This window comes from Cajanus cajan, chromosome 5, assembly GCF_000230855.2.
Source record: "Cajanus cajan strain Asha chromosome 5, NIPB_CcT2T_4, whole genome shotgun sequence".
Lineage (NCBI taxonomy): Eukaryota > Viridiplantae > Streptophyta > Magnoliopsida > Fabales > Fabaceae > Cajanus > Cajanus cajan.
In genome coordinates, this window is record NC_138521.1 from 70,890,485 (window position 1) to 70,912,481 (window position 21,997).

General features: G+C 29.2%; 2 protein-coding genes across 5 annotated transcripts; both read right to left on the bottom strand.

Annotated features, from left to right (window-relative positions):
- Positions 1–7,389: 7,389 nt before the first annotated feature.
- On the bottom strand, positions 7,390–12,376 carry LOC109809445 (putative E3 ubiquitin-protein ligase RF298). 2 transcript variants are annotated; one of them, XM_020372764.3, is made up of 3 exons: positions 12,101–12,369; positions 9,389–11,483; positions 7,390–8,127 (listed from the first exon to the last, which is right to left on the bottom strand). In XM_020372764.3, exons 2-3 carry the CDS (start codon positions 11,468–11,470, stop codon positions 7,594–7,596), a joined length of 2,616 nt encoding a protein of 871 aa, XP_020228353.1. In that variant the 5' UTR covers positions 11,471–11,483; positions 12,101–12,369; the 3' UTR covers positions 7,390–7,593. The 2 variants fall into 2 exon arrangements, with proteins under 2 accessions (XP_020228353.1, XP_020228354.1); XM_020372765.3 differs by having other exon boundaries at positions 8,002–8,140; positions 12,101–12,376.
- A 2,840-nt stretch (positions 12,377–15,216) lies between these two features.
- On the bottom strand, positions 15,217–18,960 carry LOC109809526 (putative protein phosphatase 2C 35). Of its 3 annotated transcripts, XM_020372860.3 has the most exons (4): positions 17,589–18,957; positions 16,685–16,816; positions 16,147–16,362; positions 15,217–16,053 (listed from the first exon to the last, which is right to left on the bottom strand). In XM_020372860.3, exons 1-3 carry the CDS (start codon positions 18,504–18,506, stop codon positions 16,147–16,149), a joined length of 1,266 nt encoding a protein of 421 aa, XP_020228449.1. In that variant the 5' UTR covers positions 18,507–18,957; the 3' UTR covers positions 15,217–16,053. The 3 variants fall into 3 exon arrangements, with proteins under 3 accessions (XP_020228449.1, XP_082932007.1, XP_082932008.1); XM_083075881.1 differs by lacking the exon at positions 16,685–16,816 and having other exon boundaries at positions 17,589–18,960; XM_083075882.1 differs by lacking the exon at positions 15,217–16,053 and having other exon boundaries at positions 16,174–16,358; positions 17,589–18,960.
- Between the last annotated feature and the right edge of the window lie 3,037 nt (positions 18,961–21,997).

Here is a 21,997-nt window from a genome sequence, read left to right on the forward strand (position 1 = left end):
TTTCAATTTTAGGTCGAGAATATCAACGATGGTGACTGAAAAGTGTTATGAGGAGTGGACCCATGAAGCTCAAGTGGGATATACTTTGGATCCAAGTAAAGGATGACACGTGGCTAAGGTCAAAGACACCAAAAAAAAAACGACAAAACTCTCGGTGCCTGGTTGAGACTTGAGACTGTTCTCCTATCATAATTAGAGTGTCATCTCGATGATATTCACTTATATTTTATACATACATTAATCACTTATATAAATGTATGTTATTAAGATGAAACTTTAATTTTAATTAAAAAATAATATGATATCGCACCTAATTTTTATTTGAATAATTATTATTAAATTCATTATTTTTTGAATCTTATATACGCTATAAAAAAAATATGATTTTAATTTATATATGTTATTAGTATTGAATATTTTATATAATTCATGTTATTGTGACTTAATGAATAGGATTAAAAATGTTGATAGCTTTTGAATTTTATTTTTATTTTCACTTTTAATCTTCAAATAATATTTTATTAATTTTAATTCATGATTTTTTTTATTATCAATTTTCGCTTTTAGCTCTAAGCTTTTCTTTGTGAATATTTTTAATTCCTAACATCAAATATTTTTTTTGTTTGTAAAGGAAAATTTTTAGAGACAAATAAAAAAATTATTCTGAGACTGAAATAAAAATTGACAAAAATTTAAGAATTAAATATATTTAATTCTAATTAACAATATAAAGTGGTAAAATAGTAAAAATAAAATAAAATATTTCCACAAACTAGTAGTACAATTTTTCTATAATATTTATAAAATTTAAATTTTGTCTTGTATATAATTTTTTTTATATAAATTTTGCAAAATACACAATAATTTTATTATACCTTTTAGTTAGTTAATGAAGTATAACTTATTTCTATTATATCAGACTCTATAAGAATAAAGTGACTGTGATTTTATGTTCAAACTTCAAATGAGATATTAAACTTCAATCTTTGTTCAAAAAATTTAAGTGTCAAATTATTTAAATTAACAACTTTTGGTTGTTATACATGAATTTGCAATTGAATAAAAAGATAATAAATTATTTATATTTTCAATATGTTTTTAATTGAATTCAATGGTTATTATGAACAAAAATGTTTTACATGAAAAAGTATGTATAAATTAATTTTTTTATTTATTCTCATAATTAAATTATGGATTTTTGCTTTGATTTGACTATTTTCTTCCCATTTTCTCTAAGTGGTGAATTAAAAAAATAGCATTTAACCTAAAAACAAATAAACAAAATATTGGGTGCCTTGCTTTTGTTGATAAATAACATAGCAGGCCATTTCTTTTTATAATTTTATGAATAAAAATATATAGAATAACGGCTTTATGAAATTTTATTAATCAAAAAGGGTAAATCGGACTAGTTTTGATTATCTTTTAATTTATGAAAGTATTGTAATTGTAAAACTTTATTATTTATTTTTTCAAAAGAATGTTAAATTTGATAATTTCATAAGTGTTCATAAAAAAAAGTTGTATGTCTTAAAAAAGATTATAAAATTTATAAATTGATTTTAATTTATACGAAAAGTTTATTTTTTTTTAATCTTTAATTTATTTTTTCTTACAAGTGTTTTTTATTTTTTAAAAATTCAAAATAACTCTCAATAATTAAAAGTTAATCAATCTTCTTGCCTATGAAACAATGTTAGTGTAAGTTAATTCAATCCATTTTTAATAAGTAAAATGGGTGAAGTTAAATTTCTTTCAAAAATAAGTTGAAAATTTTAATTTAACCTAATTCTAAAATTGCGGGTTGGTTTGATATACCAAAACTTTTTATTAAAAAAAAATAAAATGGTTATAAAAAATAGGTTTTTTTTGTATATATAAAAAATGAGAAATTCTAATTCCTCCGAAAACTTGAGCCGAAAAAACAGTCGACCCATTTAAAAACGTACACCTGTCATTGCATTTGATTATAAATTAATTAATGTTAAATTTTAAAAACTTTTTATCTTTGGTTGGAGGATGATTCGGCTTATTTGATTTGAAGGATATATCAATTCTCATAAAAAATAGGTTAGTCACACGCTAACTCATTATTATATATATGGAAAATGATTCAGCCTCCGAACGTGAATGTCGAAATTCTCTTCGAACGAATAAAATAATAATTTAAATTATAAAATATTAAATTAAATAATTATTTTATAATAAATTTATTAAAAAATATTAATATTTTAAGAATTCAGACCATAATTCGAAAATCTTTTCAGACTGTGTAGAATAAATATATATATATATATATATATATATATATATATAAAAGAACAGATTTAGAAATTTTAGATAATGAAGACAATACTTATTCATATATTTGTAATATTAAAAATTTTACATCTAAATTTTAAAAGTATAATATATTATAATTATTTTTTACAAGTCTTTATATCTACAATTACGATTAAGGATGAAAATAAACTAGACCAGACTATGTTATATTATAATTTAAGAGTTAATCACCTATACATTGTTGGTGTAAAGTTTTTTACATTGGCAGTCAATCAGAGCTGTTAATAGTGCCTTTTTTTTATTTTAATTTAATTAAATGAGCAGATAAAAAGACACTATTAACGACTTTGATTGACTGCCAGTATAAATTTTACACTGACAGTGTATAGGTGATTCACTCATAATTTAATAGGTTTGAATCCAACTTTCTTTAAAAATACATGTACTGAATATGACATATTTATCTGTCATTAACATTTTTTAAATGTTTGGTTAGAACTACAATCTTAAAGACCATTTTATAATAATTTGACATTAATAAAAACATAAAAATAAATATGTTAAATTTTATAAAATCAAGTTTAGTTTATTTATGATATAAACATGTTTTTAATATGTGATATAAATTTTTAGATGATAATTTATTTTAAAACATTTTTTATAATAAAAATTATAAATAAAACATAAATCTTTCAATCTTTGCTATTTTGATTTTTTTAAATCAACGTATACAATCTTATAATTTTTACTATTTTTATTTTTTTTATCAACATATACAATAAATAGAAAGTATAAAAAGTAAACATGCATGCTACAAATTTTATTTTATCATATATGAGAACTAATCTCATTCGAAAGTTTGACAAATATCAAATAAATAAACAGTTTCTCCGAATTTATATTTTATACATATGATGATTTAAATATATATATATATATATATATATATATATTATTAGAATATAACTTTCATTTTTTAAATATATTATTTTTTTGAATAAAAAAAATTGTGTATGTGTAAAATAGTAATGAGGATAAATACCTCTACTTAATTATATGTAAATCCGTCTCTCTCTCTCTCTCTCTCTCTATATATATATATATATATATATATATATATATATATATATATATATATATATAATTTCTGTTTTTAGAGCAAATATTTAATTTGTGTGCACTATTACCGTAAAGTTTTTACACTATGAAATCAAATTATAAAACCATAAAAAAATGTTTCTTAAAGTAATTATTGTATAAACCAAAAAACATATTATACATTTTTTTTTATCGAAAGGTGTTAAAATTCTTCATTACTCTTAAATAATAAATAAATAAATAAATAAATAAATATATATATATATATATATATATATATATATATATATATATATATATATATATATATATATATATATATATATATATATATATATATATATATCATGCAAACGTAAACACAATGTCACACTCACGCCTATGTTATCCTTCTAAATTGTCTTCAAAAAATCCTTCTGAATTGACAACGATATGTTGGAAACTCAATCACAAGCTTTTGAAAATTAATATCACAGTACTTCCTCACAAAAGCTACAGTTCTATCATTGAAAAAAAAAACTAATTAATCCATTGAAATCGAATAATATAAGAAATTTATTTTATTACTTATAATAATTTTACCCTATTTAAATAGGGTCATTTTCTGTGAAAGATATTTGTACTTTATAAAAAAAAAAAAAAATTATCACAATTTTTCTTTCAATCAATCCATCCATCAAAATATTCATAAATTTTATAATAATTCATTATGATTGTTATACTTCGTGGGGTCACTAACTAGAAGCGAAAAATCTAATACTTACAAATATAAATAACATAAATACAATCATCTGGTAAGGGTCAAATATATGACTTAAATGTTGGTTAAACACAAACTATACAACTATCACACAAGTATAGCAGAAAACATCCAAAAACACCACCATCTACTTGATGGGCTCCATTGCAGTCCACTACCACATATCCTTACTATACTCTCATACCAAATATAATTGTCGCAATCCAAATCATATGAAAACAAGTAAGAATAAGTTAGATTACAAAAATATACAAACATAGGAAAGAACATTTATACTACTCTCCAACATGTAAACCAACCAAAAATACGCCACATGGTTTAAACATACAACAATCAACATGTTTGAAAACTAAGCACCCAAGCAATTCAAACATTCACCACAATCATACCATACAACTAGATATTCATTCAATGCATGTGATATAATCAACTCACACCACATCACATGCACACACTACTACTAATGCATCATCACACAGTCACTTACGAAGATTTCATAATACACCTAAGTAGTCTAAGGGTTTTGACCCTACCAAACTAACCTGATCACTTTCATGCCTAGTGCGCTTGCTAGAACAACAACTAAAATGAGATATCAATCCTTACCTCTGATTTTTTGAGTGTCGCCACTTACATTATAAAAGTCTAGTTCCACCGTCAGGACTAGTATAGTTGGATATAGATGTACCATGACCTTGACATGCATTACCGAGTCATATATGGAATTAACTCACTAATTATCCACAAGGAACCACACAACCTTTTTCGGTAATCAATTAAGGATGGTAGCTTTCAACTTCATACTTTACTCCACATTGACTAAGGACTTAGAGGAGACTTAACAAAATTCACTCTAAGAGCTTCATACCTACTTAAGGAGGGTTTTCAACAATTGATCTCCCAAAGTGCCAAAACAAAGATTTCCTATATATATAGGATCTTCAACTTTCAAATAACATCATCTCCTTTAGTCCTAAGCCAATCAATATGCTTTAATGCCTACAACATTCTCAATATCAGTGCATCAACATACATCATCTATATGCATTACCTTGGGTTAATGGACATGGAGAGTAATTCACGCCACTCATAACTAGCATACTAATGGTATTCAACTCATAATAGACTAGCATACCAATACTTATTCACACTCTAACCATGCAATTTTTAACATATCAATCATACACAGCATATCAATGTTCGTCATCATTTCAACTACACAATTATAGCATATCAATTCTTATTCAACACCCCAACCATACAACTATAACATATTAATCATACATAGCATATTAATGTTCACCACCCTCATACATCATACAACATACAATAGACTCACATACTCTATTCATGTTCACTAAATCATTCATCAAAAAGCATGCATCAACACAATAAACTACACTTGGTGCAACTTACCTCACGCTTGATGTCATTGAGGCAAGAAACTCTTTACCTCGCTTACGCCCGACGTAGTTGAGGTAAGGAACCCCTAGAAACTCATGTTTGGTGTGGAAAAATCCACATTCGACCTCACATTAAGTAGAGAGTCTATACTTGACTCATGCTCGATGTCACCTCATTGACACTCAACATCATCTAGGCAGAGAGTCTCTGCCTTGATCATGCTTGGCGCCACCCAATTAGGGCCTAACACTACCAAGTCAAAGATTTTCCAATGCTCTCACGCCTAGCACCATTCAAACCACACTCAACACCATCCTAAACCGAAATGATTCTCTTTCCTCACATTCAACGTCACCGATCTTGCACTAGATGTGGATGGGACAAAGACCTTTGGTTGGAATTGTGTCCCATGCCAAGTAGACGCACTCGACGTGACATTAAAAATTTACAAATGCAAACTTCAAAAATTGCCTTGATCCTCTTGAAATCCATAAATCTCCAACATGCAACATGTAAACAAGTACATAACTACTTCAAACAACCCAATTCTAAGTCCCAAACACACATGAAACCACCAAAAAGATCAATTCATCAATTCACCAATTTTCCACTCTTACACCAAACCCATCCAACACAACATTCAATCCAAATCCATTCAAAATGACAACATTTGATGATATCAATCAACATAAAATTAAGCCAAAATCACCAAAAACACTCCTAACTTCCCTTATCTCTATTTCGAGGTATCCAAAACAAATAAGAGAAACGAGGAAGGGCTTCAAGCTTCCAATAGTGAAGGAGAGGAAGAATAAGGAAATGAGCTTATTAAGCTCCATACCAACTAAATCATCTGAGTTCCAACTGCTTGTAGAAACCACCAGCTATCAGCACCCAATACTAAGGCTCCTTGGAAGTTTAAAGAAGGAGAAGAAGGAAAGTTCAACAATTAGAACTTTCAACCTACCACCAACCACTCACACAACATAAAGGAACCCAAGAAAAATCCTCTCACTAGAACAATGTTACAAATTTAACTAGTGATAATAGATTCTTAACAATCTAAAAAAATATTCCTAAGTCAACACAACACAAACTATTTTTTTTTTTTTGTTTATCAACTAGTATTCTCCATCAAACACAAAAAAAAATATCCTTTAAAAATTTGATAGACGACAAATAGGTAAACATTCTCTTTCAATTTGAATTTTCTACATTCGTAAGAATTAGAATTACACAAATTATTGGGTAGCCGTGAAATAAGTAAATTTTAATTGTAAGTTATTGATGTGTACATTTCTTTTATCGGCCAAGGACTAAATCACATATGAACTAAACTATAGATTTCTGATTGTATATTTTTTGCGGTTACTTTTGAAGAAAAAGTCACATGGTCTAGTATTTTAACGGAAAAATTAGCAAAGGGTTATTTTGAACATATAAAAATCTCAGGAATTAAAATACATGTTTAACTTTAGAGCGACAATTTACATTTTCCCCATGATTTGTTGCTTGAATCATACAGATCATTTAGACAAAACTATTGGATGGCACCTGAAATGGTCACTAAAGTACCTCGCTGCGTGGCGTGGATGTGTATCGTGTTTATAAAGATTGATTTGATGATAAAAAGTTGCGTATTCGACTTCCTCACGTGTCCGATCGCTGACAAAGTAAGATACTAGAAACAAAAAATAAAAGCCTTGATATCTTCTCCATTCTATTCACATACTTCAACTGATCGTAGCCCTCATTATTTACTTCGAAATGGAGCTGAGCAGTTTAAACCTCTTGCGAGAAAACAAAACTTGTCATGAGAAACTGACCATTATATACTATCAAACAAGCAAAGAAAACAAGTGCACCTTCAACAAATACATCAAAACAGCATAACAGAATGACAGCATCAACCTTGCCATTGAAGTAAATTAATGTACATGATATGAATGCATTATTCATTGCATGAGTCCCTTAGACATTATTATTATTATTAGTAGTAGTATTAGTATTAGTATTATTATTCAAAATGTTTAACTCAATCAAATAAATCAAGTACGGGGAAAGCGTACAGCAATACGTCGTTGGATGGGGCTCCTGCAAGAAGGACAATCTTGCATACCCTGTTTCTCATGAAGCTCATTACATGTTGTGCAAACAACCTGATGAGCACACGGGAGGAATACAACAGACATCTCCTCCGAAAGACACATCACGCATTCCCGATCCCGTTTCACACCACCTGTCACCGACTGACCAATGACTAGTTCTGAGATGAAAGAAGTCTGGGGTTCCTTCAGAGCCCTGCCATTTTTCATGTCCAAGAATCTGCTGGTATAGCTTCCATCAATGCCCATCCTCAATGCAGCTATTTTTGATGAGTCCGTCTTCAGTCGTAGTTGGACAATTTCCTTTTCAAGTTTATGGATGTCATCTCTATACCTTTGCAGATTCCTTTCTGCTTTTAATTTGATCATGTCCTCCTTCGATTTTCCTGATTCCTCAATCTGTTCTCTTTCCTTTCTTATAGAACTGGCCTGTAGGAGGAGTTCTTCTTTTGTCTTTGCTTCATGCTGCCATCTACCCTGTGATATTTTCCTTAAACAATGAGAACAGACCCAGTAACATATCTTATTTAGCACCTATGTGTAGATACAAGCATTTATGGAATCTCACACGTGATGCACTTGTATTGTGTACCAACTACCAAACTGTTTTATCATGTTTCCATTCTCTACAATTATATCTTATGTTTGTTCTTATGATGTCCAAAGTTTAGGGAGGGGAGTTGCAACTACAAGATGGATAGAATCTTCAAAGAAAAATAAAATAACAAAGAAAGTGTAAGGGAACAAAACAAAGTTTGAGTCATCATAAAGTCTTTGTGACTGTTTAAAATAAATCATCAAATGAATCATAATGCCTTGGGGTGGTAGTTCTCTTCTCGATTTTTTAAAAGGTGACAAGCTAATATTATTATTACCTTGATAGGTATTAACTAACACTCTAGAAAAGGGGGAATTGGTTTGAAACCACCCATATCATTTAACATACAGGAACTGTCCATTTGTTCTACATTAGAATCACTTGATCATAGTCAAGAGATGCATAGAAATGGACAACAAATACTGGTGTCAAGAGCATACCAATCCATTTATTTTTATTCTGAGAATAAAATGGGAGTGCAGTCTAATAAATGATCCAAGTCAAAAAAGGGTTGACCAGAATCAATCTAAAGTGAAATTAAGAGGAACTTAGATCCAAAAATTCTCTCTAAAGAATCATTTTTTGACAGAACACAATGGCATTGATCAATGTTATCGACCCAATTAGTGCTAAAAGGTTTTACTTGTAGCAATAAAATGAGAGTGGAAGAGCTTAGAAACTTTACATAACTAAATAACTATTACCACTATTTCTTTTTAATTGTCGGTTTTTAGGAGACTTTTGTTTATATTTATTCGTAGTTTTCAATAATTCAAGACAACATTAATTACTTCTTTGTTAATTATACACTTCCTGCCTAATTTTTAATTGATTTACATATTTACAACTAATGCATTTATTGTGGAGTAAAAGACATAATAAGAAACTTCAAAACTATTTTATGGAAAACAAACAAATGTATTGCATTTATTGGTATGCGTATAAAAACCTTAAACAACCATTAAAAGGGAATGGAGGTAGTACTTAGTACTTACTAATCATAATTCCTATTTTATAATTATAGACAATGAGACCAATTACTACATGAGCCATATTATATTGGTATAGATATCAAGTGGAATAAGCTTAAAATGTAAAGAAACATGATAAAGAACTTGTAATAAGCTTAAAATAGAATACCTCAACTTGCTCATGTTGCATTCTAGCTTGTTCTAATTCCAGCAGCAGCTGTGACAATTTTCGTTTTTCAGTCATTAACTCTTCCTGAAATAAGGATTTTTGCTTTTCCCATGACTGAAACTTCATTTGTGTCTTCTTTTCTCTGCTTGAGACCTCTTGACAGCGTGCAGCAGTTTTTGTAGCATGTAGCTTGGCAGCCTCCATCTCTTTCCTCAATTCAGCCTTCTCCACCTCAAGTTTGCGGACAGTGGCATTAGCTCGCTCTACCTGCCCACTAACTTTACACAAGGCATTTTCCATCTCAGACAGCTTCTTCAAGGTGTTTTCCTCTAAAGATTGTTTCTCTCTCCTAAGACGTTCCACTTCCTCTCTCTCTTGCCTTAGTGTCTGAAGCTCACCCTTGTCCTTGCTTAGCCGACGAGCAGCTTGCATAACCTTCTGATTGGCCCACTCTGTCCATTCTTGAAGCTGATTTTGAAGCTCCCGAATCCTTGGAACCAGCTTCAAAATCATCTCATCCTTTCCATCCTGAGGTATCCACTGCCTCGGGGACTTATCATATGATATCCCCGTATAACTACTATTAGTATTGAAGCAGACAGGTTGTGTTGAAGGCTTGATTTTTGAAGACAACGAAAGAGAAAGATCGGTATTAGTAGCTGAGAACAAAACTGGACTACTGAATGCAGGTACAGTATTTGCTCCATTAACTGCATATGAAGTATTGGTTGACATAGAAACAACATCAGAAGAATCCAGGCTGAATGCAGTGGGGGTAGAAGTTCCAGTATTGCATGAAAAATTAGTATTAATATTGTCTTGAGTCATATCCACACCCATTGCCTTACTTATCTGTAAGGATGCATTCTTTAAGTTGACCGTAGAAGATTCTGACACATATTTAAGTTTTTTATCCAGTATTAAACCATTCAAGCTATTCAACTTCCCTCCTCTTGAAGACCCTTTAGATCCATAAGTACGATAACTTTTTTCCACGTGAAATGATTTATGTCGAAGAAAGTAATCCCTCTTGGTGCTACCAGAATGCGCCTTTCTAACACTTCCACACTTTTCCTCCGTCAGGGGAGATTGAGATTTTCCAGCGTTGTTGAATGCTTTACCAAAGCAATCAGATCCACAACTTTCCCCCTCATTCTCTAAAGGTCCACAGATAATTTGAGAATTCAAGTTATTTCCTCCAGGAATTCCAGCCACAACGGGTTTCTTTGATTGAGAATTACGAGAACCTGCAGGAATTGATTTACTAGGACTTAGAAGACTCAAGTCTGGAACTTTGGTTTCTGCTTTTGAATGTGATTCTGTTTGGCTAGATGAACAGCCATTAGAAGTATTATCACGACCTAAACCACTTAAAGAGTCACAGTCCATTGCACAAGCATGTGACACATTCATGTCGCAAATTAACAAACACCACATTGCATCCCCAACACTGAAGAATGGCCTAACCTCTCGAAGAACACAAACCAATTCAGCCAAGACATACTTCTCAAGCTGCATTAAATCTTCAAAATAGTGCTCTCGTGAAGTATCGATCTCTTGACCATTTCTAAGAAATGCTAAAGTATTGTCAACAATATTTGACACAGTATCTTTACATCCATAGCAGATGCCAGGTCTTAAGATGGCTTTAGTAGTAATTTCTTCAGTGTAGCCACATGCTACAATTTTTTTTATTGCACTCTTGAATATGGTGTCTAAATTAATCAGGACAAGTTCCTCCAGTTGGGCTTCTGTGAGATCGCTCCAATCAGCATCATTGGATTCATCTGTCTCAGGTTCTTCCTTAGATTTACTAGGCCCGACCTCAGATGTTCCAGGACTATATAATCCGAGACCAAGCTTCAGTCCATCAGAATGATCTTGGCTAACATTACACAAGTCACAGGCAGCGACTTGCCCATGATCTGGGGTTATTTCAAACTTCTCAGCAGAGAATTCATAACTGAGGCAATCGAGTTGAGGTGCAGGAATGATGTTATTTGGATCCGCTAGAGGTGGATCAGCCCTGAATTTTCTCTTGTTCCTACTTCCTTTTTCTTGACAAGAAACTGAAGGAGACATTTGACTGCTACAACTGGCAACCAATGAAATCATATTAGGTACAATCAAAAATAAGAAGAAAAAGAGAGGAACAACACACTTGTTAAGTTTTATCTAGCATCGGTTTACAAACATTCATGATTTACTTATTCCAAAATCAAGTTCCCTGAATTAAGAGAAAAATATGTATACGAGAATAACATTGATGAGGAAAATTCAGAAAATGGTGCAAACATGGTTCACCTAAATGAATAAAATTTGCAATGACTAACACTGGTTTATATGGCATTGCATATTAACGTACATTTGACACTAACGATTAATCACCTATGAATTTCAGTGTTGCAACATGCGATATTAAGCTTCCTAAATGGTCTAAATAAAGGAGGAAAAACAATGAATAAATTAATCAACTACCCAGAAACATATATCCAGTAATCTCAGCGAAAGGAGCCTACCCGATTCACAAAATATGAAATTGAAAACACCCAAATGAATGCAATACATATCAATACTCAAAACACACCCAACAGATCACAAAAGTGATGAAAACAAAACGTTTTAAAATATGATAATAGCAAACGGAGCCAGTGATATGCAGAAGATCCCCAATACGAGACTTGTAATCAGTATTAGATTATCCATACGTACCCGATTGGAGCAATTTTTCCAACAATCAAAGGTAACGATCAATCTTAGAAATTTGGAGAATCAGAAAGAAAATTCACGCTTATTTGTCGTTGTTGTTGTTTTTTTCTTTTTTCTCGTTTATTTATTTATTTGTTTATTTTTGTGCAGATGCTGAGGCATGAGAGCTTGGAATGGAGGCTTTAAGCATTGAACATCGCTCTTCTCTCTTCTCTCTTCTCTCTTCGCTCTTCGCTCTTCCTCTCCAATAAAAAGACATAAAATAATAATAAATTAAATGGTAATTTTGGGCCGGACGTATTTCCAATTCTCATGTACCCATCTCACCTTTATGCGTCACTCAAAATCAATCTTTTTCTTTAATTTATTTTTTATTTTTTATAATTATTTTTATCAATTAATTTTTATTATTTTTAAAATAAATTAATTTTTATCAATTATATTCTACAATATAAATTATTTATTATAAATCTAAATATAATTTATATACTTAGAAATACCTATTTATATACATAATTTATTAAAAAAATTTATTTATATATAATAAAAATTTAACATATGCAAATACATATGCTAGAATACTAGTTCATATTAATTAATGTTGATGTGTTGTGCATATTTTTTCTTTTTGACATCAACTCTCTCAAATATCTTTATATTAATTAAAATAAAGTATAAATATGTTTTTTTTTTTTTGACTTTTTAAAATTTGTAAACATTATTTCTGAGTCTAGTAAAATATTTTTGGTTACAATGAATAAACTTTAATTTTGATCCATGTAATTTTTTTTTTTTATTTTCATCCTTCTAAGACCTAAAATTATTATTTGTGATCTCTAACGATGATTTCAAGATAAATAAATAGTATTTATTTTGAAAGCTTATAAAAAAATTTAAAAATGTCATATATTAATATAATATCATTAATAATTTTAAGTAATATTTGAGATAATTATTTAACTTTTTAATAAATAAATAAGTAATTAAAATTGATTATATAATAACAAGGACTAAAATTAATAATCCTAAATTTTATAAGATAAAAAAAAATTACAACTAAAATTAATAATTCTAAATTTTATAAGATACAAAAAATACAACTAAAATTAACACTTACTTATTTTACATAGACAAAAATATATTTAAACCTAATAAAATTATCTTTTCATTTGAATTTTAATGCTTAATTTGACCTACTAATAAAAATAAATAAGCTTAGGAGAGAAATTCGTTGAGCATTTATTTTTTATGCTAATCTTGTTCTATTCAATTAAGTTATTTTATTTAGTTATAAATAAGGATAATTGATAATTAAATTATTTAAATAATTAAGATTTTTTGTAAGATCAATATAATACAATAAATTTTAAATGAATAGTTAATTTTTCTCCTAGAATGAGAATTGGGATGTTCTTGGTTGTTTTTGGTTTGGAATAGGTTGTTTGAGTTAGTACACGGGTGGGGTTAGCACACAGTGGGGTTTATGTTGAATTTGGTCATTAAATTTTTAAATAAGTTAAATTTTATTCTATAAATTTTTAATAGTTTAATTTAATCTTTTATGGTATCAGAAATTATGTCCATGTGTATAATTAATAATTAACTCTTTTAACGTTAACTATTACAGACATCATGAAAAGAATTATCTTGAGTCCCTTTATATAAAAAAAATATTTTTTTAAAAGATAAATGTATAAAAATCAGTTTATATTTTGATAAATGAATGCATTCATGATTCACTCTCAAGAAAATCGTTGAGACTCAAAGGTAAATAAAACCTTTAAAACAAAGATTAGAAAAAGCAAAGAAAAAAAAAAGGCAAGCAAAATAACATTTAAAAGTCTGAAAAACTCTAAGAAAAAGGTGTTTTTATCAATTCAATTTAACGTGAATTACATAAAATAAATCAAATAACATGAAAAAAAAAAAGATTTATTTTTATTAAACTAAATCAAATTTTGAAAACTAACACAATTTAATTTAACCAAACTTTTAGAGCATCTTTAACGGTATTTTCTATAAGTATTTATTAAAATTTTTATTTTATTTTAAATTATATTATCATACCACATCATTTTTAAGTAACTCACAATATAATTTTACAAATTTTGCTTTAATGATAAAATTTTATAAACAATTCACACTTTTATAATCTTTTTATTTACACATCACTTTTTGACAACTTAAAAAATAATATAATTATTATAATTAAATATTAATATAATTAAACATAATAAATTATATTTTTTAATTTATGAGAGTGATTTATGTTTTAAGTAACATTATTTATTTAAGAGTCGTTTAATTTAAAATAATTTTTTGTGTCATGTCATCACACGGAATTATTGATAAGTAATATTATTTATTAATAAGGTTCACAAACACTCCATATTATAGATGCTCTTATATACATATGTTTATATTTATTAAACTATTATATCACATATACTTATATTGTTGCTTATTGGTAAAATACATTACAAATACTTGATTGGATTGAAGATGTTCTTTTATATATATATATATATATATAAGTGTGAATATTTATTAACTTACTATATCACCCATACTGATATAAATAAGTTTTCATAAATTACTATACCTGTTTTACCTTCAACCTTATTCTAATTTACACATTATTTTAATATTGTTGGTAAGTTTATCAAATCCATGTTTGAAAAACATTTTCTCTTCTCTTTTTATCATATCACTTCTGTTTTATATTAGAAGGCAAGTTTATCTATCTATCTATATATATATAAAGACAAGTTTTAATAACAAACAAGATAAAAATATCAATACTGTTTGTAAGTTTAGTATGTCCAAGTTTGAAAAAAAATAATCTCTTCCCTTTCATCATATTCATATCATTTCTGTTTTATATTAGAAGGCAAGTTTTAATAACAAATAAGATAAAAACATGTTAGGATATCTTTAATAAAGTCACAAAATAAATTATAACAAAAACAAATTAGCTTATTACTTAAAAAACTAGTTATAAAATACTATGCATTACATTTTTATTTTCATGGTGTATTATAAAGTTTATTTACTAATATCTAGAATAAAATAATAACTAAAAAACCAATCCAATTCATTTTTCTTTAGAATGAAATGAGTTGAATTTAAAATCAAAACAATTTGATTGTAAAAATAAAAAATGAAACACAGCCATGAGTTCAGCTGACATTTCCATGTTTAATTTCCTAGAAGAAATATGCTGAACAATTATTTCATTTTTTTTTCTCACATTTAACAAACTACCAACAGATGAAACTACAAGTCTTATCAGCTATTGTCTACACCCTTGATTCAGTCACAAATTTAATGTAAGGATACATAATTAATCTTCTCTGTTTTTGTAAATATGAAATTAATCTTGAAATGCTATCAACCAACAATGCGACATGTTCGTGATACATAAGTTGGATCCAGCATCTACAGGATCATGAGGACAGCATCTAAATGCTAAGTAGCATCTGCCTCCCAAATTTACCAGTGACCAACTTATGAGTTTCTTGCACCACGATTCAATGCAAAATGATAGTCACAACTCACAAGCAATCTCCTTGCATACCTTCTTTTTATTTCAAGTTTGTTATTGATTTCCCTTCCAAAGATCAAATAAATCTGCAGGGTGGAGGTGCAATGGCGTCACAGGAAGGTGAGAAGAGGTGTTCTCCACTGAGGTGTTTCTGTATGATTAAACAACGTGAAATTTGAATTTTACCAAGTACGAACTGTGGTTTTTACATCCTGACCAAATTCCTTTTGCTGCCAAGATAATGCACCTCAAACTGACAAGTTGGCAGCCTCGAGCAGCATAAAATGTGGTGACCAGTATATGTACAACAGTAACGCAAAATGCTCAGGAAGTTGGAACATGGAAATGTACCACTTTGGAGAAACAGCAAAGAGACTTGTTGAAGCTTTAGTTAAGCCTCTCTCTTCAATCACTATAAAGCAAAAAGGGGACTATGCATTATATAGATCCTGATCAAATAATTAATATGAAATAATCAACAATGTTCTTGAGATTGAGATCATACTCATTCAATTGGTCTTGGACATGCTGTAGAGTGCGCCTCTATGGCTGGGTTCGTCATTGAAGCCACGTGCTGACAGGACTGCAAATCAGAGTAACCGGTCCTGACAGAACGATAAACATCTGATCCAGGGGTAGCAGATACTTCCAAAGTTCCTGTCCTGGAATTCATTACAGTACCAACATTGATCTCATTTGATCCAACTCCAGATGTACCTGACTACAATATTGGACTATCGATTAGATAAGTCACTCAATGAAGATAAATCTAATTATTGAATCATCAGTAGCAAAATTTTGATTTTACATGTTACTCCTCTAAGAAGATCGATAGTGATTTTACAACAATTTTTCTTTTTCATAAAGTCAAATTGTGTCAATTAGTCAATGTAAAACTGACCCCACTATATGTATTGAGAGTTTGTTGTTAGTTAATTTCATGGGTTAACATGATCATATAATATTACAAATTAAAAATCTTTAAACAAAATTGAATAAAAAGCAGATGAAAGTGAAACTAAAAGAGTATAAGAAATCCATACATTAGAGAGACCTTTGATATGAACAATGATAATTGTTATATCATCTGTTCTGTTCTCAAGTTCCAACCATAGTTTATACGATTCTTCTGCAATAGCTGTACATGCATCTTGAGGATTTGTATAGCTTGCAGCCTACATCATAAATAGATCACAAATTTTTCAAAAAGGGGAATCCTACCAAAGTTACAATTTTATCTATGGTATAACAACAGGGGAATCTTAGTCTACTGTGCTGCAACAGATTAGGGATGATCAGCAGCAAGCAGTGCAAAATTTGTATTTCCTCTACTGAACGACTAAATATTACAAGGCTTGTGAAAATACATGGGATGCAAAACTACTATTCTCAATTACCATTTATATACCATGAACCATATAAGGTTCACATAATTATGGCAGTTAATGCATACGATAAGTGAATAGACCTAACTAAAATATGTCAAGCACAGAAGCTTAAGCAATACATATATATACCACTCCCATATGATCAGCAACTTATGGCCCTATGGCCAGTAATTTTTCTTAAACTTTCTATTTCAATTATATTTGCAGAAAATGTGTGAAATGAACCTTTAAAATATAATGTTAAAATAGAACTTCATTAGGAAGACATTAAAAGATTTTTTTGCACTACCTATGTACCATAAGCCACAAACAACTTAAATGCAAAATAACATGTATTTTGTCCAGATTTTCAAGTCAAATTGCAACATTTATACTTTTAACAGATAACATTATTATTTCCATTAACAGAAGTGGATGATAGATTTAACAATCATTATAGTAATTTAAACTAAATCATTCAATGAATTTGCTCAACCTGCGAAAACATCAACACGCATTAAAAGAGCAAAAAAATAAAATAAAAAAGAACTAAAGAAAGGGAACAAGTTGCAAGTCATACCATATCAACAACAGTTTTGCTTGTCAGGAATTCAAATATGCCATCACTTGCAACCACAAAGAAAAGATGATTAGGTGTAAGCTGAACAGTTTTCACCTCAGGAATAGCAACGACACCAATAGTCTCCGCCAAACTATCCCCTATACTCCTTGTAAATGCAGTTCCAGGATACATCCCATTAGGAACCCACAATCTTGGAGGATCGCCACCCCGACTCTCTTCATCACCCCAATGCTGAACATCCGGATCCTTGAGCCCTTCCACTTGATCAACACTCAACACCCTCGCCCCACAAAGTTTCACTCTCTCGTATTCATCCCTCCTAAACGGTGTCTGATCAGAGGACAAGTCCTCAGCAACAATGCGATTCCCATCCTTAACAGCCAGCACAGCTCTCGAATCACCAACATTAGCGACATAAAGGGTGTCACCAACAACAAGCACCGTAATCGCGGTGGTGCCACTCATAGAATCATCAATCTCACTTGTGCGCAATTCTTGATTCGTTGCCAAGAATGCAGAATTGTAAGCTTGAACAGGGTCGTCCAACAATGCAGGGTCATTTGATAACTTATCTGCCAACCTATCCTTAACAAAGTTTGAACACTGGCTACCGAATTGGCCATGCCCATCATAGACACCAAAGAAATGGACACTGGGGTTACCTTGGAGCTGTGTACTAATGCAGAAACTATCTTGGTTTTCTTTATCAGGCGAGTCAGGGTAGTACCCCCGCTGAGTGAGATAGGTATATTCGAGAATGAAGTTGTGGGAAGGAACAGGAACACGCTTCAATGACCTCTGGGCAATTACGTTCTTCCTGTGGCCATGAATGAAACCATGTTCTCGGTAATCCCTGGAATCATCATCTGATGAAGAACGGTGGCCACAGCAACACTTGCCATGGACACAACCCATGCTTGAAAGAGAGGCTGTGCCCTTGGAAACAACACGTGAAAGTGAAAGCAGTCCCTGAAGCAGCTCAAAGAGTACGATTGAGGCAAGGAACTAGAGTGTCAAATGCATCTGGAAGTTATCCACATTGCGGGAAAGAGATTTAGAGAATGGTTCAGAAACCCTAGGATTTTGAAGAGGGAATTGGCGTGGGGAAAAGGGGTTTTGTGGAATTGTGGAAGAGAAAAGCAAAGGAATAAAAAGTGAAACCCTAGGAAGAAAGATGGCAATGGAGAAAAAGAATTGTGCTTTTCGTGAGGGTGGGGAGATGCAAAAGGAAGAGTCGAAAGAGAAGTTAAGAAAAAAGAGATTTGGAATGAGAGGGACAGAGGAAGAGGAGATTCGATTCTATTCTAGTCTAGTCTTCCTTTCTCATGGGTGCGTTGCAATTGCATCACTGCCCCACCCTCCATTTCTTTCTGCACATACAGACAAACAAACTTTGCACCATCCATTTTTTATTTTTTATTTTTTATTTTTATTAATCAAATATGCATTACTTTCCAATTAAAATACCCTTTATTCTATTCCATCACATAATTTTGGATTTTAGGATTATTTACAATGATTATTTATTAGTATAGAGACATACCAACGTTCAATTCATTATTTATTAGAGGCTAAGCATTAACACAAATATCAAAATTATACTTTAAAGGTTCATATTGTTTTTATATAAGGCGATATACGTAAGAAAAATGATTAGAGGAATATTGTAAATTATGGACCACTTGGTAGTATTGTTAGTTACACAAAACACGCTTGAGTTTGGAGTTGATTTGATGATCCGACATAATTATTAGTATTTTTTCTCTCTATCAAAATCGATATAAAAAAATATCAGTATTTTTAAATTATTAAATATTCAAAATTATTTTAAATTTTTTAAATATTATTTTTAAAAAAATTTATTAAATATTAAAAATAGATTAATATTTAGTTTTATAAAATTAAATCTTAAAATTTCACTATATATTTGTTTAAAATTGATTTTATCCATAGTGAAAATTAATTTGTCCTATTAGAATTAAATTTAAAATTTTTTAAAAATTTTAATTAACTTATTCAAATAAAATATTTAAAGAATAATGGAAATTAAAATCAAAATAATTCAAATTTTAAAAATTTTAAATTCTTATGATTTCTAAAATTTTTCATCCAAATATATCTAAAATTTTGAAATAAATTTTTAATTACTATAATTTTACTTAATTTAATTTTTAGTCTTTATAATTTAAAAAATATTTTTTTTATTTCTTATACTTATATTTAAAAAAAAATAGTCTTTATAGTTTAAGATAACTTTTTAAAAAATTTATGCTTGTAATTTAAAAAAAAAAAATTAAGTCTATATTTTTTTATTTTTTTTTGTAATGGTATTTTTTTACATGTAAATTTTTTTTACTCTAAACATCACAAGTAAAAATATAAAAGAAACATAAAACATTAGCAAACTTAATTTAAAATAACTCTAATAAGTTAAATTAATAACTTACTTCAACACAAAAAGCATTAAAAAAAAACTAACGACAAATATTAAAAAATTGAGAAACAGCAAATATCTATCTTAAATTATAGAAACTAAAAATAATTAAAAATATATAAATATAAAGATTAAAAATATCTTTCCTAAATTATAAATACTAAAATATAAAATAAATAAAATTATCGAAATAAAAAATATGTTTTAAACTAAATTTTATAGGATATCAAATAAATAATCATTGATAACATCTAACTGGAGATACATCGATTCACCTAATTATTTATGTAATAAGATTGGATACTAAACATTTAGATGTATGAAATTTAGGAAAATCATTCTATAATTTTTTGGTCAAGGGAATTTCGGATTGAATAACATGCATTCAGTGCGTGATTAAGATAATGGGTAGTTATGGGTTGATTTGGCTGGTTGTTTACTTCTTACGCCCGAGAACTTGGACCAATCTAAAAAAGTTTTTGACTTGGATCTTAACCCAAGAACATTGACCAGAAACTAACCAAACCATTACAACTTATTGCACCTTATCGAATATCATACGGTTATTTTTTTAACTTAAAAAAAAAACATTTACATAATTTTATGAATTTTTTCATTTAATTTCTAAAAAGATAAAACTTATGTCCAATTTTTTAAAAATAGTTAATTTTTTAAGAATAGTTGGTATCACTTTTTAATCACAATTAGGGGTGGCAAAAATATTCGCACCTGCGGGTATCTGCGGGTAAAATTCACTACGGATAATAAATGGATAGGCTAATTGGGTACCCGCGGATAATGGAGACGGATAATTTTTTACCCGTTTATAAATGAGGCGGGGGCGGGTGTGATGATATTCATACCTCCGGGCACCCGTTTAATAATATTTCTTAAATATCCTAATTATTCTTGTACTACATAACCCTAAAACTACACTTTCTCATCTTATTTTCTTACAAAAGTGAGGTTGATGAAATTACCAACATGTGTTAAACATGTTATAAAATTATGTTGGATATAATTTGATTAATTTTCTAGTTCTGATTGGACCAATAAAATTTATGTATTTTAAGTTGTTTACTTTCGTTTAGAATTATGAAATTGAATTATTATAACTTTGGAACTTTAACTTACTTGTGAGATTGATGTATATTAAGTCATTGATTATCTAACATTTTTTTTATTATTTCAACAAAATTAACGTTAAATACAAGTTCAAAATTAACATTAAATTTTTATTTTTAATATTTCAATGACATTAAATATAGACTTAAAATTATTTATAATATAATTTTTTAATTTCTTAAAAAATTTATAAATATCTATGGATATCTGTGGGTATTCAAGAAATTCATGGATACCCGCGCAGATATGGGGTGGGTATGAGGACAATTTTCATCTAGCGGGACGGGGAGAAATTTACTATTACCCGCCTCAATGGGGCCCATTGCCATCCCTAATCACAATTGGAATTTTATCTCGATAGTATGTGTAAATATATAATAATGAGATTTACATTAAATGCAAATATATATTAATGAGGTAAAACTTTAATGGTGATTGAGAACAACATCAAATGCATTTAAGGAACTATACTTATTTTTTCTCTTTAAAATTGTATATTTTGTTATACAATTTTTAAAATTTTGCATATTTTATCACTTTATTAATTAGTTAATCATATGAAGTTATTAGTTGATCGTTGATAGGTTGACAAAAAAACTCATACCTACTAGTACTTGCAGATAAAATTCACAACAAATAATAAATAAATAGTCTAAATAGATATTTGCGGATAACATATATGAATATTTTCCTACTCTATAAATGGACAAGAGTTGTAACGACCCGCCACGACCATCACACTACGGAACAACACTACACACTATTGGAATATATATATATATATATATATATATATATACTAAAATAATATAATAAAATAATTACAACCCAAGTTGCTAATTAAGCA

Bases quoted from the DNA above. Each gene is read 5' to 3' on its own strand.
- LOC109809445 (XM_020372764.3), bottom strand. From the start codon at position 11,470: ATGTCTCCTTCAGTTTCTTGTCAAGAAAAAGGAAGTAGGAACAAGAGA. The intron at 8,128-9,388 runs GTATTCTATTTT...AAAATATCACAG, and splicing joins TGCAACATGAGCAAGTTGAG to GGTAGATGGCAGCATGAAGC.
- LOC109809526 (XM_020372860.3), bottom strand. From the start codon at position 18,506: ATGGGTTGTGTCCATGGCAAGTGTTGCTGTGGCCACCGTTCTTCATCA. The intron at 16,817-17,588 runs GTATGACTTGCA...TTTATGATGTAG, and splicing joins GCAAAACTGTTGTTGATATG to GCTGCAAGCTATACAAATCC. The intron at 16,363-16,684 runs GTATGGATTTCT...CCAATATTGTAG, and splicing joins ATATCAAAGGTCTCTCTAAT to TCAGGTACATCTGGAGTTGG.